Here is a 19,166-nt window from a genome sequence, read left to right as displayed (position 1 = left end):
ATCGTTACCATGGCAGCTGGGGGACGCAATTTCAGTCCGCATGTTCGCCCATTATGGCAAGTAAATGGGAATTATTACAAGATAATTAATGGAACGAACTAGTCGGGTGATTCACGCTGACATTGAAAGCACACTAACATGTGTGATCGATCACCGCATTATCAATGCAAGTGACACATTCATACATCATATAGATATGTAAAAAACCTAATTTTTTCTCTCCTTTTTATTCGCTTTTCAACTCAGTCATCTACAGTCTCCTTGAAATCGACAACCGACAACGATCACGTGTTCACCAGGACTTGTAGCTACAAGGTATGAGAGTATTCCTTCTGCTTCCTTTAATATTCTACGAAACGATAAGCCTAGTATACGGACTCTAATCATTTACTATTTTTCCTCTAATCATTTTCTAATTTTCTCCGTTTTGAATAAGTGATACGCATTCGTGAATAATTCATGAACACCATCTGTAGCTTCAACCCACGTGTAATAATATTGCTTTTTAAGGATCACTGCGCTGTCAGGAGCGTCGATAGCGGGAATTGAGAAGTTTTCAATCATGTAAAAAAGGAACGCTGATTGGAGTCGACAGTTGCCACTGGTTTCTATGATTTAATAAAAAAATACCTTCGATCTACGAAACGAGTAAAATTAGAATTTTTCATTAGAATGGTATTACGAGGAAGACCTACGGCCAAATGCTTTCTACGGAGAGAGTACAGTGTGACCAACATGGTGAAGCGCATATTACGTATAGAGCTTGTTTGCCAATTTATTTCCATATCTTGGGCGAAATTTTAATTAGGGTACGGGGGACTGAAAATGAGATGGAAGAAAGGTACCTGATAAGACTATCGTTTAGGATGCGAACTTTTTTCTGAGTGACTATCTTTATTCATCAACTTGAAGGCAAAAGTCGTGCTAATATCGCAAAAAGATGTAAGTGCATTACGTCAGAGCCAGGAAAAAAGCAAACTTTCAGTCAGGTACAATGTAACTATGGATCATAGAAAGGACAAACTCTGACCTTGGCCCCAATCTTTCTCTTTAAACAAGTCACTTATTTGTGGAAAGAAGGACAAAGGCTTTGTACTCAAGTACAAACCAGACAACCATATGCTATCTTTCGGGTATCTGAAACAGAAATATGACCAGTTTTCAAAAGGAGTGCCACCCCAACCCACCTACTCAGAGTATAAGTGAGGGTTTTAATCGACATTAACATATACAATACATTATCAGCTAAGTTTAAAATACAACATCTTTGAGTTGTTTTATAATATCCAATGTTTTATCATATTTTCATTGTTTTGATCAATAAAGCAAAGCTGCCAACCTATCTTCCTATTCTTCTCCATGAACTTGAAATTAAAATTACAAGCCCATCATGCAGGCACAGTGCATAGCGTAGAATATAAAACGTTGTGCGTACAGTTACAGATACTTCTTCAAATTATATGTTACGATGAAATTTGACACCTAAAAGTTCAACTTGCTGAAAATATCAATGTATTGTGTTTTTAAAATACACTTGCTTGTTCTACTCCAGAAATCATGTCATATGCTCACCTTTGAAAAAATCAACACAGGCATTCTGTGCACAGTGTCCAATGTTTATTTTGATCCGGTCAAAATGTTATTCATCAAATATTCATCGAAAAAACATCCATCACATATTGGATATTTCAAATTGAAATTTCATTTTAACATATTCTAGTTAGAAGATGCAAATGCATGTTTTGAGATAGCAACTAGAGGATCTTTAGGTCATTCATCGTATTGAGGTTGAGAAATAACAGCGAGTAGACTGTCAAGGTTACTCAATAATCAAGCATGTTCTGTTTTTGACATGAATTGTTTACAATTGTACCATTGAGAGAGCACTTGTAATCTATCGCCATTAACACAGGGTTTGTGCGTTTTAAATCTAGTGCGCAGTATGTCGGTTGCTGATTTTTTTATCAACATCATCTATGTTCAGAATAAGTGCAAAAAGGGGTCACCAAGTATTTGAACGATACATGTGTGTATGTTGCCACAAGGATAACTCATTGGGATTTCCTATGTATCCAAAATCAACATTGCCATCTGAAATCCGCCACAGAAACAGACATGATCTTGGCTCGCATAGGTTAAGTGGAGAGAACATCTCGAGAGCTCGTTTTTTTTGCTTTCGCGTCGCTGCGATGGGTAAATAGCGCTTTTTGCGAAATTACACATGCGGTAGATATGGATGGCGATAACATCTTGTGATTACTGATTGAAATCTCTGATGTTTCTTCGTTCACCTTCATCGAACAGGGAAATGTGTACGCGATCAAGTTTTTGAAACCGGCAAACGCATCGCATTGACACCCAGGCTACTTCTTGAACTGAAACAGGTGAGGTTAGTTAAATAAGAGATAAAAACTCCCTACAGGCCGTACGCAATTACGTCGACGCACTCAGAATGTGATCTTACAGGAATACTGTGAGTGTACTACAGACAGCTGTAGGTGATCCGGTCACTACTTGCTCTTTAACAACGCTATTCTAATTGTCTTTTCCCCTTGTACATATATCCTCATGTGTTTTCACATTCTCATTCAAGCGAGTGGATTTCATAATTGCATAATGTTGATACTTTGTTCCCATGTCGTCAAGTTGCTTCGGGATTGCTGGTATTTAGGCATTAGCAAATATGGCGGCACTTTGACTAATGTAGCAAACAGGGAAAAGTAGTTCCGTGTGTATATTTTGAGTACATGTATTTCTGCGCTTACCAATCCGACTGAAACAAAGACGAAAAGAACGAAACGTGCTCTCTGCTGTCAACTTGTGTAGAAAATTATTCTATTTGGTAATGTCTCATAAACGATGTCTTCAGGCAGTCCATAATAGTTCATCCAAAGTTCCATCATATTTACCGCGGATGCTCCGTTAGGAAATTGTTGAAACTGGAATTACAATTAAAATTACATAAACAATGAAAGGGGGCCACGCATGTACCTTGAAGCAGTGTATTTTTTCTGCTTTAGGTTAGTTTAGATTGATTGATGCTGGAGGGAACTTAAGTTACTCCAAGAGTTTCAAAATGAGCCCTCACAAGTGGTGAACGAAAAAGCCTGCTCATGCAAGGTTGAGAGTCAGAATATCTGTCCCCGAGGCGCCTTTTACCTTCGAAAGTGAGCGATCCGACTTGCCTTGGCTCGACTATTGTGTGCCGTTGTCACTAATTGCCGCTCCTGCCTTGAGCGTTGACTTCGAATTGATGAGCGTGCCAGGCATGCATGCAAAATTCCGACACCTGTCGCTTTTTCTGACTTTTGTCATATTTCCTCCAGATGAGGGACCTCAGTCACGCCAACGTGACAAGGTTTATCGGGGCCTGCTTTGATGATGCCGATAGAAACTGTCTCATCACCGAGTACTGCCAGAAAGGGAGTCTGCAGGTGAGTATATCGAATGATCTTATCAATTATTGAAGACTAGCGGTTAAAACGATAGCGTTTTCTTTTTTCTCTGACTTATCAAACCTATGCTTAGATCTCAACACGGGCTTTCTCCGAGTCAACGTTCAGTGTCATACTCTTAATAACATATTATCGGATATTTTATTATTTCTCGTATAATAATTTCCTTGCAGGACATATTGGAAAATGACGCCATTAAGCTGGATTGGATGTTCAGATATTCTCTCATGCTGGACGTATGCAAGGTAAGGACTTTTCAGTGGCTCCCTACCTCCCCATCAATCAAGTGATGCCGCCATTTTCACATCCAGAAATAAGTGAAATATTCATTTCAGTAGTAATTCACTTTCTGCAGCAAGAAAGCTTTTTATCCGAAAAAGAAAGAGTTGTGAAAACGAATGATCTTAAATTTAAATTGTTTGAAAAGATGGATGTGTGCATAAGGGAAAGTAAACGTTAGTTTCTCATACTTGCATGTAACAACGTCCATCTGCTACACTATTTGTACCATTTTCTTTAAATTTGTTATTGAAAGACACTATGTGAAATTTTTAATGGTTTTCTCCTTGAACTTTCTCCCACTCTGGCGAGTACATGGTATGTATTGAGAATTCAGCTCTTCCTCACAGGGTTTAGAATATCTCCAGAACTGTTTCCTCCGTTGCCACGGTAACCTGAAATCTTCGAACTGCGTGGTTGACAGCCGGTTCGTCTTGAAGCTCACCGACTTCGGATTGAACGAACTTCGATCCCGTCTCCCGTCTACGTCTGATAGCAGAGACGCCTTGTTCGATAACATGGAGGCCGAGGAGCTTGTTTACCAGAGTGAGTCTCATTTTCTCACGTGTGGAGTGAGAATTTTCAAATTATCGCATCCACTCAAAGCTGCATTGCATTTACCGAACAATCCAAAATTTGGAGATGCGCCAAGTCGAATCGGAATCGCAATGGCTAACTCTCTCTCAACTTTTGGTCACTTAATTAACTAGATTAGAAAGAAAAATCATTCCCGTGTTCAGCTTGTTCCCCATCGCATAGGAAGGGAAGAATGAATTTGTTAAATAATTGCTTGTGACGAAACGTCTCATTTTTAGATAGAATTTTTTGTTACTTTGGATCTTGTACAAAATCAGGCATGCATCGCATGGGTCAAGTGGACTTTGCTCATTCCGGTGTTTTGTTGGACATGATGAAGCATCTTGGCTAGTCTTTTGCAAGTAATCGAGGATATATAAAAAGAGACGGTCACATTGTAGTTGCTGTGATAGCTTAAGTTCTTTCCGTGGCAATAACAATCATGGCAGTCTTACTTATCTTTTATGTTGAAGTTTAGGACATGTACTTGCACGTCGATGCAATTTTAAGTCAGGTGTTACCCGCGTTGTCATTTATACACGTGGTGATTTAAGGGTCCGGATGGGTGTCCTGGCTTTGAGATCCAAGTGAGAAAGATCGCATCTGACACAATCTTCACGCTTTTTTTTGCAAAGCAGTCGACCATCACCATGCTATTTATCACTGCCATTTTGCAAGCAAAGATGCAATCGCCGTCCGTTGGCGTCTACCAGGCATCGATTTCGCGCAGGTGCGACTGTTGTGCATCACAGCTATTTTTACAAAGCGCCCTCCATAAATCACCATTCCTGGCGCGAAGCAAGGGATCAGAGGTGATACGCACCATCGGACAAGTGACGCTCGGACCATTTTTTGTAATAATCTCAGTCACCGAGCGATGTTAAGTAACAAATTGCCTGGTTAGCAAACATGAGCGAGAGGATCTTTTTCTAGAAGGGCGAAAATGAACAGACCCTGAAGTTATTATCGCCTGCGGTTACACTTGAAAATGTAAGATTAATGTCTAATCGATGATAGACCATTGGGATTGGCACCTTTAAGCTCATCAGAAGTCACGGATCTCATCTTTTACGTTGAGTTATAATCTGTATGACGTGTTAACTTAATGAGCTTAATAAGACAAATAATGAATTGGCGTCATTGCATATCAAATCTTAACTGTTTTTGTCCCCGAACAGTAGTAATTGCACTTTCCAAGCTGTCCGCCTTGACAAGCGATTTTCATTTCAGATATGTTGTGGATGGCACCGGAGATCATACGTGGCACGGCGCCCTCAAGCGGCACTCAAAAGGCGGACATCTATGCCTTAGCGATTATCATGCACGAGATAGCCCTGCGAAGTGGTCCCTTCTATGTGGATGACACACTTGTATCTCCCAGAGGTACGTCCTGTAAAAACTGAAGTTAGTGTACAACATTGGCCGTCGAAACTGTCGAAACAAAACTACGAAACAAACAAATTAACTCTCAAAACCAAAAATCAACAATAACAGAAAACTCACTTTTTATTAGAAATACATGAATTTGTTACAAATAAAGAAAAGAGATTGTTCGCGCCTCGAAATCGAAATTGCACAAACTTTCCTACATGAAATTTTAATCCAGTTCCTTTCGAAATTAAGGATAAAAACAAGAAGTCACTGTTTGATTCATAAGAAACGAAGTGCCCAATATTCATTACGTAACGGTTACAGACACTTGAAATTCAAAATGGCCGCTATCCCTGTGTTAAATCCATGGGGAAAACTTTCGATTTTCACAAAAAGTAAGCTAGTGAAAAATCGCATTTACTGCAAGAGCTTCAAAACTACCGCTTCCACAAGTAGTAGGCCCCAAAATACAGTTAAAGTTTGAATATCCGACTATCCGTCCCCGAAGCGCATTTGTTGAGAGTGCAAGTATCGTCATTTTTGACACTGTCGTGGTTTATCTGTGCGAGCACCGCTCTGAGGGTGGTAAGCTGATTGTGTGTGTTTATATGTGTATATATATGAGAGAGAGAGAGAGAGAGAGAGAGAGAGAGAGAGAGAGAGAGAGAGAGAGAGAGAGAGAGAGAGAGGAGAGAGAGAGAGAGAGAGAGAGCGAGACCATACATACCACATAGCTGACAAGACATATACACGTAACGGATTGATATGCAATGGGAAATTAAAGAGACAAAACCTCGACACAACGTCATTACATTTGTAAATTATTCTGAAGAGAAATGTAGTACGTTTACTAAGCCAGGGAACTATGTTAACTGGGTGCTACAGAAGTCTCACTGTCAATTCTAATTTGATTTACCGGTGCCAGAGTAAAGTGCCAAGCTCTCGTTAACGTACACAAATAAGCGCAAATATACCTGAGTGAAAGTGAACACTGTTCAGGTGCTTGAACGATAATAGATTAGTGTCCGCAAATTGCAAACCCGGTGTACATGTGTTTCTGATATTACGCAGTACGCCTGACTGTCATTATCTTCAATCGCTGTGTGCACTATCTTATCCCACCAGATATCATAGATAGCGTCAGAGCCGTAAGAAACCCTTCATATCGTCCAGTAGTTGACATAGACGAGTGTCCTAAAGAGCTTGAACAGCTGATGTCGCGCTGCTGGGCAGAGGACCCAAGTGATCGCCCGGATGTCTCCCATATCAAGGCGATTGTCAGGAAGTTAAACCCTGCCACGTAAGATTGTTTTTGTTTTTATTTTGGTTTTTTTTTTTGCATTCCACACTACGCTTGTTAAGCGTATTATATCAACACGTTTATATCTAGCAACTGGTGATTGAATTAGTTTTAGATATTGCAAACGAATTTAGATCAGCCACATCGCGACAAATCGATCAGTCAGTCAACTTAGAAATCCAGTAGTTTCTGCACTCGTCCAAACGAATAATCGAATAGTTCGATCGATAAGCAATTGTCGATTTGAAAATAACGCACGATCAAGAAAGTAATTGCAACGCTCAAGTGAAAGTATGTTCTGTCAATGACATTATTTTAATTCATATTATTCAACCACAGTGCATCTTCAGAACTGAAGAAGCCCCGATTGAGACAAAAATCGTCCTGACATTTTAGTCTTTTGATAAGTCCTCTGGCGATGGAGAGTAGACATTACGTGTGATGTGTCCGAAAATCTACCGAACATCGGTCAGTTCCTTCACTTCTCCCATTTACGCATCACAAACGTAGACGGTTTACTCTGTTTACAGAAAGAAAGGTGACAACATTCTCGATAACTTATTGACAAGAATGGAACAATATGCCAACAATCTGGAAGGCTTGGTAGAAGAAAGAACCGCCAAATATCTTGAAGAAAAACGGCGGGCAGAAGATCTACTCGACAGGCTTCTGCCAAGGTGGGATTATCTATCTATCTATCTATCTATCTATCTATCTATCTATCTATCTATCTATCTATCTATCTATCTATCTATCTATCTATCTATCTATCTATCTATCTATCTATCTATCTATCTATCTATCTAAGATCTATCTATCTATCTATCTATCTATCTATCTATCTATCTATCTATCTATCTTTCTTTCTATCTCAGTCTGTCCATCCTTCCGTCCGTTCGTCCTTCCTTCCGTCCTGTCTTTCATTTATCTATTTCTATCATATGTAAACGTGCGATAGTACAAGAAAGATTATAGAAGAAAAACAGCCAAAATAAAAAAAATGGCATAACAATACAATGAACTGAGAAAATTGTTGGCTACATCACGAAAATAAACAAATGACATGCCTAAATGCAGTTAGTTATGGTTGAGACAAACAGTTGCATTGCTCACGTGCGATTGTCCCATCAACATCAAAAGGGATCATAATGAAATCGAAGTATCCGCCAAAATCAGTGGTGTATAATAACTTGACAATTCGAAACAACCAACATGCAGATGGCAAAGAAATGAAAAACAAGGAATGTACCTATAACAAATAACAATTTAATCATGATAACGACTTGCTGAAACGATTGTTTTTGCGACAAGTATTCCTTCGATGAAATGAGCTTGCAATTCTCGGATGTTATGAAGGATGATAAGCGATATACAGACATCGTTTCCCTGGCGACAGTGCCTTCATGTTCGCAATGAGATCTAATTTGCTTGAGGTGATGTTACGCGAGGAAATGAAAGTCTGACACAGGCGGTTGCTATCTCCGCTGTAATCCCATTAATCGTGACTGAAATGGCTTTCGCAATAATTATGAAAGGTGTTCTCTCTGGGACTGCGAGCAATATTGCAGATGCAGTCTGCGCGTGCGCCTCAGGCTCTCACGCTATATGCCGGCTAGATAGCAAGGCACGTCCAAAGCTTAAAGTACGAAGTTATAAAATATAGCCTGAGAATGTAATTTAGGAATCTGTGTATTTCAATAAAAAATGAAGAAAATATTTTATATTCCAGGTCAGTCTCCGAGCAACTTAAACAGGGAAAAGAAGTAAAGGCCGAGTCGTTCGATAGTGTGACCATTTACTTCAGCGATATCGTTGGTTTTACGTCACTGTCAGCGAGTAGTACGCCGATGCAGGTACAGAATATAGCCATCCTTTATATGGTTGTCCTATCAAGGTCCGGTCCCACAATCCGGACACAATTTACGACACAAACATTTCAACCTGCCTAGCCGATGAAATGTTGTTGTTATGGATATGATTGTTTCCAACAGAATTATAAACCTGTATTTGCATACGATGACATTTGAAAGATATCTATTTCAGAGTAGTTTTCGCAGGAAGCTTTATCACATTTACATCGATCTCCATCGAATAAAGCACGCAAGTCATTGTGTACATGATGAAGAATCCATTACAATATTCCAGCAGTTAAATTGTGACAGAAATCTGTGCAACTTTGGTGTTCATAGCAAAGACCGAAGGAGGTTAAATTACATCCCGAAGCACAAATTGAAATAAAAAATGACTCAATTTCATGCATAATTGCCAGTCTTGATCACGCTTTTCTGCATTTTTGTCTAGGTTGTCGACCTTTTAAATGACCTCTACACCAGTTTTGACGCCATAATAGATAATTATGACGTGTACAAGGTAGGTTTTCAATATTCTGTATATGGCAAAACATTAGTATTAAATTACTTTCGATTAATAATTTTCATTATCAAAACATATCTTGTATGTATTATTTATTTATTTATTTATTCAGCTTTGACATAAAGTCAGGATGAGTCGCACAGGTGACTAACACCTATACAAAAGCAACCCTCCACAAAAACACACATGTAACAAGTTACACATACAAAATTAAAAACAGAAAAGACAAACGCAGAATAAAACAGTCATAAAAAAATACAAGAAATTTCAAAACAGAACAAAACAAAACAAAACAGAGAAATTAACAGAGACGGCAATTTTTACAGTGGCACTTTCCCACCCAAGTACAAGTGTTATCAGGATAAAAATTATTGTTTAACAAACCCGTGTAATGTTTTAATAAAATAGACTTGTATGACCTAACACTTGTTGAAGATTTGCCATGAAAGGGCATAACACTACTCGAGTAAAAAGCTCTGTTAAAAAACGAGTAACGAAAACATTCAGTTTTAAAAAATGGCATCTTCATGGAAGTGTCATCAGGAGATTTAAATGTGACAAACTGGCTTAAATTTAAGTCATACATACCAGTAAAACATTTAGCTAAAAAGACACAGTCATTTAATTCTCTCCTGTAGCTCAATGGGAGCAAATTCAATTTAATCATACGCTCTTTGTAATCCATCTCCTGGGGATATCCAAGAATGTATTTTTTTGGCTCTCCTTTGGACACCTTCAAGATGAAGCATTGATTGCTTAGTCGTGACAGCCCATGACTGGGATGAATAATCAAGAATACTACGGACAAGGGATAAATACGGTGTGGCCATCATGTACGTTTAATCAGTCCCAGCATGCGGTTTGCTTTTGTAACAGATATATTGATATGCTTATCCCAAGACATATTGAAGAAACTTCGACTCCAAGATCACGGATGCTGTCAACTTTTTCTAGGGAAACACCACGCATTGAATAAGTATAGGTAATGGGGTTGCGTTTTCTACTAATGGTAAGGAGCTTGCATTTTCAGCATTGAAAAGCATGCTCCATTTCTCACTCCATGATACTAACATATCTTGTATGTGATGACAATATTTATGAAACCGATGACTTTAAAATGTTTTGGTGCTATCGAATCGTTTTCCATTCATCGAATGTATATAAAGGGTCACAGTTGAAGTAATGGCTGGCAAAGACAAAAGTAGGTTCACACAGGGGACAGGTTTCAGGACAACATACTGATATAATGCGATGGTGACGTCGTAACACTGAGAAAGACAACCGTTTTGAGAATAATGGAAATTAAGGCATTCATTTATGGCACTATCGGCTCTGAGCCCGCATATCGAGCCTTCTATTGCCGTGGCTTTTTCTCGATGTGAACCAATTAATTGTCTCCACTCGGTGATGTCATACATACAGCCCGACGCTGATTGGTTGCCACGCCCACAAGCAACAGATGCTCTTTGTATAGATTTGAGTTCAATTACCAAACACAAACACAAGTTGAAATTCAGTAGGCAATTCATAACCATATCCAAATAAAAAGTTTGACCCTCACACGCCCTCCTAAATTTACAAGATAAGCCGTTGAAACCCTTGCAGACTCTCATGCGACTTTCAGATGTGTGTTTCTCTTTTATGAATTACACATTTGTGCGCCGCAAAACGAAGTGTTCGTCCAGTTTTACCATAAATCTAACACTTTTCTGTGCTCAGTGTCTTCTAAATCACTGTACGCTGGCCAAACTACAGCATTTCTGTGTTCTTTGTGCAGGTGGAAACCATAGGTGACGCCTACATGGTGGCATCGGGCCTCCCGGTTCGCAACGGGGACAACCACGCCAGTGAAATCGCCAAGATGGCCCTGGCATTGTTTGAGTGTGTCCGAACGTTCAAAATCCGTCACAGACCCGGCGAACAATTGAAACTTCGAATCGGCATCCATTCCGGTGAGATTTAAAGAATGTTGCATGCAATTATTTCGAAATTTGTTCGTGGTACACGTAACCTGAAAATTCAGTTGTGTTGTCAAAAGGATCTGGTGCATAGAGGGGTGAAGTTTGTGTCGGCGGTCTGTAGTGATGCAAGTCCGATATTGAGTACAAGCTGCCGCCATGTAAAGCATCGCGACAGTCCATTAATCAATCACTTAGACCGCATATGGAATGCAGTCACCGAGACAATAAATCGATGAAAGGTGTATAGGTTAAAGATTTTTCATGTTTTGCAGAAACAACAATCCATTTTTTTAGTCAGTTCACATCTCTTGTAGACTGCAAATAAACAACACCAAAACTTATATATGTCGCTACACTCTTTTGATAACAGCGAAAATGTCCAACCAACTTGTTTTTGTACCCTAGCACTGCACTCTGTCTTACTGGTACATGCCTTCTAAACACTTATTGCATTTTATTTTTGTCCTTGGTAGGCCCAGTCTGCGCAGGCGTGGTTGGATTGAAAATGCCAAGATACTGTTTATTCGGAGATGCAGTAAACACGGCATCCCGTATGGAGTCCACTGGTCAACGTAAGTGCACCAACAGATACCTCGCGAGCCTTTACACATCGAAAAATAGTGTTCCAGTTTTATCAAAATACACCACCCTGTTTTAATTAGATCTTGTACACATGTTTCTCTTTTGGTTATCCTTCAAGCGGCTGATACTTCCGATGTGACTGAGCTTGAATGTGATTTAGCTATTTCAAACTATTTCAATATTTGAACAGCATCGATCGCTGAAAATTTCACTCTACTGACTTCTCCCCGTGCAAAGGGCGGGATATATCTAATATTTTACGAGACAGATGGAATTATAGCAAGGGTTGGAAAGTATTCGAGTGAGCTGGTCGTATAAGAATTTTGCTTCAAGTTGCCAAGCCTTAGTATTAAGTTCATGACGGAGTTTCCTTATCATTTCAGCATTAATGATCCACATAAGCGTGTCGACAGCGAATATCCTTAAAAACTTTGGCGGTTTTCAAGTAGAACTTCGTGGCCAAGTTGAACTCAAGGTATGCAGTCCACTCAATTAAAGAGATAAATAAAGGTCGCTTTTTATGTTGGTCAAAACTACGCACCGGCTTACTGTAGAATATATGCTAGAGGGGGAGGGGGAGTCAACTTATCGGACAGTCAAATACTTACATTGCTTTTCTAGTCATCTGCTTTTGTAGACTCGTTTCGATGCTCATGGAGGAATGAATTTCACCGTTATGCGTTTTTGAAACTCGAAATTTTACTATGTACAGTGTATAGTACTTAGACTGGGTATACGGACCATGTTGATTTAAATATCGGTAACTTGGGCAATATTTTCCTGGAATTTAGAACTTTGCACGTTGACTGCCCGACTTTTATTATTGACCACCAAGAAAGTGTTAGATAACGTTAAAGTTTCGTTAAGGATATTTTTGTCAAAAGTTTAAAATGTCCTTTTTCGAGGCGTGTTGTATATTAATTTAAGTATAACCAATACATGAGCATTAGCATGAGAAAACGGCAAACTGAACCTAGCTACAAACTAGCTGCACTTTAGGCAGAAGTTTGTTGTTTGTTAGAGGATCCCATGGTTCATTTGCATATCAGTCTTTGGTGAATGACAAAAAATATTTGACTTTATATATACTATCGAAAAAGCATACTTCAAGACTTGTTAAAGATACAGAATATAAAAGTTGTGATAAACAAAATGTAATGAACGTATTGTCATGAAGGATGGTTTTTCCCGTAAATGTTGTTCCATTAAACTTTGAGCCAACACGAATTAGGACAGTGTCATTTTAAATTGATGATTTCGTTGGCTATCCATCTCGGAAGTATGGCACATGAGCAGCCGGTTGGGAGTCTTGTAGATGTACTTTCCTTTGATCTGAGGCATTATCAAAATTGCAACATGGAAAGCATATCTTATTTCTTTGTTTAGACAATTTTCACAGGTGTTCCAAGAAAACCGTCAGGTTAAAATGACAGAAATACGTTTTATCGCTTTAAAATGTGCAATAATTCGCAACCTGGGAAAAGGCAAGGCTTGGAAACACGTATCTGTTAAAACGGATTGTAAAGAAATTCGACTCTGGTAGAGCGATAACATCGTACACCTGCGCCGCGAAATGAAACACGATCCAAGTAACTGGCGATGTAGCAAGGTGTATAGTTCGCGGTTCGAAATTGAAAGAATAAAAATCTTGCCCGAATTTTGCTCGAGGAAACATTAAATCATGACGTCACAACGCCACCTCTGCGTTAACTCTTTGAGGGAAATGTTAGATTTTAACGAAAATAAGCCGGTGCACATTTTATTTACTTTATGAGCTTTCAAATGAGTTCCCACATGTTAGACCAAAAGCATATTTGGAATGTAAGCATTGGAGACTCCGAATATCTGTCCCCGGGGCGCATTCAACCTTGAACACATAAATCAAAGATCACAGATTCTAAAAAAATGAAATCGAATAGTCCGTATATGACACACAGTGTTATGTTTTTGGCTGAAATGGTCTGCTTTCGCTCTGTAAAGGTACTTTCAAGCAGTAGAAAAAGAAATACATTTCCTATATACGTCAAGTCAAATATTGCGTTTAGTTTATTTGATTTATGCTACTGCTTAGTAGTTAGAGCGTACAAATAAAAACGATGTTGTGGTGCCAATGTGATCTGTCTGTTTTATATTCATCGCTGGATTCCTATCATGAAAAACAAAGGAAACTAAACTAAACTCTGTAATATTTGATATACTGAGAGTAAACTAAAAAAACCAATCGATGTATGGAACCTCCTTGGAATTCAAAACTCCAGTGCTAAATATTGATATAATGCCGTTTTTGTTTGACAGGGCAAAGGCTTTGTCACGACCTTTTGGTTAATCAACTACCACCCGGAGGAGAAACAGCAAAATATTGTCATCTTAAACAACCTCAGCAAGTGAAAGCGATGCCTCAACCCTCGCTGGGAAAAAGACGTTGTCAGACACCGTATACCGATGAATCGACGACCTTACGGATGGGACCAGTGACAATAATGTTTCGTTCCCGAGGAGTGAATGTGTCCACGTCCACATGTTATTGCAATGGTTCACAACTCTTCATTACCAACATTTGTGGATTTTGTACAAAATGTTGTATTTTTCACTGACAAAACTCAGTAAAAAGACTCTTTTCGCCATACCTCTTTGCTGCAAATGTAATATAAGTTCACATCCAAAGTAGACAGCATTCAAAATGAGGTCATGGAATATTTTCTGATGAAGAAGATCACATCGACGATATCAGTCGATACATCCGTCGATCGAATGATTAATAAATAATCGATTGCTCGGTTGAACTATCACCGCACTGGAACGGATTGGTTTTTCGTACACTGAATTTGGATATCTGGACTTGTTTGACAGTCGAGTCGAAATGATTGAATCAGATGTTCCGTACTGAAAGTTTAATTTGCTTTGATGGAGGTTCGAAATGCGATACAGTGAATCACCTAGATTTTAAATATTAATGAGAATTGGAATTAAAGAGCCCAATAGCTGCAACTTTAGAAGACATTTTTCACTATTTGTAACTTTATGTCGACCATAGTTTCCTGTTCTACTCCCCAAAGCGTGTTTAGGTTAACAATGTTGTCATGACCGTGTCTACTTAGCTTGTACATGCGCAGCTGACTGCTTTATCGTTGTTAAGTGAATTCTATAAAATTTTCTAAAACTTTTTTTTCCCTTCATGTCAAACACAGTCTCGTTCTACTTCCGAAAGCATGTTGAGCGTTAACTCAACTTGTTCATATGGAGCTGACTGCTTTGTCATTGATGAGTGAAGTCTGGTCCGGACTGAAATTAACATGTAAACAACTTGATAACAATGAAATCATACCCATGCAGACACAGTATTGACAATCAAAATACTTGCAATGGACATAATGTACGTAAATTTTGAAAACGAATCATCAAAAAAGCTAACGGGCCTTTTAACAGAAGTTTTGAAGATACCCTTACCTTACGATCACTGGGAAAGAGGCAGTAAGGGAGCGTTCAGTTATTGTGGCCGGGATTGGCCGGCAAAATCGGGGGTAACCTTAAATTTAAAAACTGCAAAGGGGGTCATTTATTTTTCAAACAGCACAGGGGGCCACTTAATTTTCATGAGTATTTGCCTAATTAAAAAGAAGTTTCAATGTTCAAAAATAATTTCTGCGAAATAAAATGATTCGCTGCATGATTTCATTATTTGAAGTCATTTAACTGTAAATCTGAATAAAACTATAATTATCTGTCACATGAACATCTTACCTTGGCAACTCTAAGGCTTGTCTTATTGTAAATCGAGCTTACTGAGGGCGATGAACAATTCCTATTGCCTACATATTAGAGATATAGCAAGTTTTGTCAGGGAAAGTATTAAATTGTTACCTGTAGACTACCATGAAAAGTGAAATAATACTTTTAAGTGAATTCCAAGATCATATAATTGTTGTCCACATCTGAACTTTCACACACTCTATTTGAATCAACTACATCTGTATCAATTTTTAAACATCTATAAAAGCACAGATTTAAAAGTTTAGTATTGTAAAAATATTCATTGTTTTCTCATAGACTCCTATGTATAGTGAAGCTGAAACATAAATTCCAAATCAAGTGAACACGAATACACCATAAACCACCCTGGTGTAATCAAATACTTAAAATGAATTATCAAACGTCTATAAATTTACAGATTTAGCAAGTTTTGTATTGAAAAAAAATCCGTTGTTTCCTCATAGACTACAATGCATAGTGAATCAACATTATCAATTAAATCCAAATATCAAATTTTCGTACACCCACGCACGTTATACGTGCCTCTGCAGGCCAAGTACATTTACATGAATCACTTAACATGTATAAATGTACAGATATAGATTGTTTTTTATGGGAAAATGTTAATAGTTTGCCCAATACACTTCCATGCATTATGATTTGATATTTTATTACGAAACACCATATCAGCCACAATTTGCCTTCTAATAGTTGCGATTAAAATGGTGACCCTCCCCAAAAGCCACGCATGGAATTTCATGACCCTTAAAAAATGCTTGTGAAAGAAAAATTTCGAACCACCTATAATTTCTGTCCATTCCCTTTGAGCAGGGCTCGAAATTAGCGGTAGTCCCGCGTCCACTGACTACCAACTTTTCTCTGGGGCTACCAAAATTCATGAAATGGTAGCCCACACGGACTACCAAAGCTTGGGACCTGAAATTTAGTCAGTACTTGGCATGACCATGTCCGGCCTGTCACTTTGGGACCAGCTAAACGCATTCAAACTCAGCTAGACATAGAAAGGCCAGACTATTACTTTGTAATGCAAATAACGGAGACGACCGTGCAGTGGAACTTTGCAACAAAGTTTCTATATCTGAACTGCCGTACTTGAATGATAGGCACAGGAAATGATGGACAATGAAAATGTATTTTCGTAATGATCGCATTTTCATCATAATGTATCAATCACAATAACACGGTAATTATGCCTGGTCCGTGCAGAAAGTCCATGGTCTATTCTTAACCCTGCTACAGTATGTCTCAGTGCTTAGAAGGTCGTGTCGTTGTCATGACGACTATCAAAATTTGTATAACGACCATTATAAATGTTTCTTAAGATATTAAAGGTGTGCAATATTCACATCAAATGACTAGAAAATTCACTTCATGGGCAGAATCTTGGAAAATAGCGTTTTCTAGTCCGGTTAACGAAACAAGATACCCCTTAACTAAATATGCATGGCCTACCAGCTTTTGTCACTGGGCTTCCAACTTCAGAAAATTGTAGCCCAAGTGCACTACCAGGGAAAAAAGTTAATTTCGAGCACTGCTTTGAGGGGGATTTCAAAATTATAATAAGTCAGAAGGAGAGATTTGAACGTTACCGCAGTGAGAGTTTGTGAAAGGTATACTGCCACCTGTTCCAATTTTGCCATGATTAACATGGAAAGAGAAAATCTAACCATAGACCCTTTCTAGAGGGTCTATGATCTAACCAAGTACAGATTTTAAGCGGGTGGCCGCTTTTTAAAAACTTCGCCCTCACATGGGCATTTTGAATATCAAGGACCATATATGGGCATATTTAGATTACAGGTGACTGCATACCTTTAAGGGGTCATTTGAAAAAATCTGAAAATCATATTTTTGGATTCTATCCTTCTTCAAGAGGTGTTTGTGTGTGCACTTTACTCAAGCCATAGGGGCGGATGCATGGAATTTTGTCATCTGAAAAGGGGTTTCATCAATTTTTGGTGCAATGGGTAGTGGGGATTCTCTGATTTTGACTGACGGATGCATAGGAAACATTTGACGGCCCACCCCGGCCATTCAAACTGAACGCTCCCTAAATAAGTCTCTCATGCGTAAGAAAATGTGTCTTCAGAGCAGTGTGTCCTATCATCGGTTTTATAAGAACAAATTCAATTTCAAAATCAGTTATCGTCAAATCAATCGACCATGGCGTATTTGTTATACTAGTTCATGCCTTGGCTATCCACGGCTGGCTTGGCTGACACAGTCACCGCGCTGTGCTATATCAAGTTAAAGGAAAATTCCGTAATCACTGAAAGTAAGCCAGACAAAGTAACATTAAAGCCGGGTATAATAACTAAATTGAATTTTTGGTCACGCGCCGGTCTGTTTCGGAGTAAGCCTCTGAACTTCTACGCTGTCCACAAGAACACGTAGAGCTAAGATTTTATAATAACTCATTTTCGAGTTTTCCTGAGACTGCATCGTCATAACTTTGAGTATATTTATCAATGAATATGGCGCAATCCTTACTCGTTTCAAGGTCAAAAAGTACAGTGTCATTTAATGTTTACTTTCTTAACACGTACGCCCAGTTGTTGTCAAAGCATGTTTTAAATTTAGTGTGTGCTTTTTATATGATTATTGATACAATGGAAACATTTTGAAAGCTGACATTAAAACATTCAGTGACCTCTGACCCTAATGCGCATTCACGCGTCTTATTTCAAATACTGTCGCCTTTGTTTTATTGGGCTTTCCCTAGAGATAGCGCTTTTATTTTAACGAGATTACCCCGATAATGCACCTGTTCTCTGTTTGTTTAAAGGCATGGCCTATTTCACGCCGGACAAAACAAGTATTCAGATTCGCTTCAATTCCGTCGCGGCGGTGAGTTGCGTTGGCTGTTGAGCTCCAGATTCATTTACGTTTGGTTGTCATGGTTACATTTATGGGTTGTCAAATCAACTCTGCTGGATGTCGAGCAGGCTTTAAATTCTACGAAATCGAGTGAACCTAAAAATTCTAAAATTTGACTAATTACTCAAGATGCGCCAAGCGGAGTATGAACTTGGACAATTTAGCTTTTGTCGCAGGAGTGAGCATGCTGGTACGTGTTCTATAACGACAGGACTCCAGCAGATTCACCTTGAGAATGAATGCACTATCAACAAAGTGTTACCACATCCACACTGTTCATACCTCGGTAAAGTACACATGACATTCAACGAAACGGATGTTTTCACATACTGAAACGAATTTGTCCCAGACTGAGTAAATTTCTTGCAAATTTTAATTTTATTTTATGCCATGATAAAAATACTTTACGGCATCTGTGTTTAGTTTAACTGAACATTTAGGTGATATAACCACCAATTGGCAGAAATTCCTCAATAAACTACTTCACAGCCAGATTTAGATACGCACCGCTGAACTCAACGGACTTTTGTCGGCCTTTGTTTTCAGTACAGTGAACGCTTACAGGGAAAACAAACTCAATTGCATGAAAATATTACCATACTAGGTCAATGAGTGACATTT

General features: G+C 38.7%; 1 protein-coding gene across 1 annotated transcript in view; it reads left to right on the top strand.

Moving 5' to 3' along the window:
- LOC139117696 (atrial natriuretic peptide receptor 1-like) overlaps window positions 1-19,061 on the top strand; it is a 43,766-nt gene extending 24,705 nt beyond the window's left edge. Inside the window, 15 exon segments of the mRNA XM_070680941.1 lie at window positions 247-315; window positions 2,305-2,337; window positions 2,340-2,384; window positions 3,327-3,434; window positions 3,629-3,700; window positions 4,085-4,280; window positions 5,541-5,693; window positions 6,807-6,981; window positions 7,512-7,658; window positions 8,711-8,834; window positions 9,283-9,351; window positions 11,132-11,306; window positions 11,789-11,887; window positions 12,281-12,372; window positions 14,193-19,061. Coding sequence (XP_070537042.1) covers window positions 247-315; window positions 2,305-2,337; window positions 2,340-2,384; window positions 3,327-3,434; window positions 3,629-3,700; window positions 4,085-4,280; window positions 5,541-5,693; window positions 6,807-6,981; window positions 7,512-7,658; window positions 8,711-8,834; window positions 9,283-9,351; window positions 11,132-11,306; window positions 11,789-11,887; window positions 12,281-12,372; window positions 14,193-14,285 — 1,650 coding nt within the window. The 3' untranslated portion in view covers window positions 14,286-19,061.
- The last annotated feature ends 105 nt before the right edge of the window (window positions 19,062-19,166 follow it).

The sequence above is a fragment of the Ptychodera flava genome, chromosome 18 (assembly GCF_041260155.1).
Source record: "Ptychodera flava strain L36383 chromosome 18, AS_Pfla_20210202, whole genome shotgun sequence".
Lineage (NCBI taxonomy): Eukaryota > Metazoa > Hemichordata > Enteropneusta > Ptychoderidae > Ptychodera > Ptychodera flava.
This window is presented reverse-complemented; position numbering and strand designations above follow the sequence as displayed.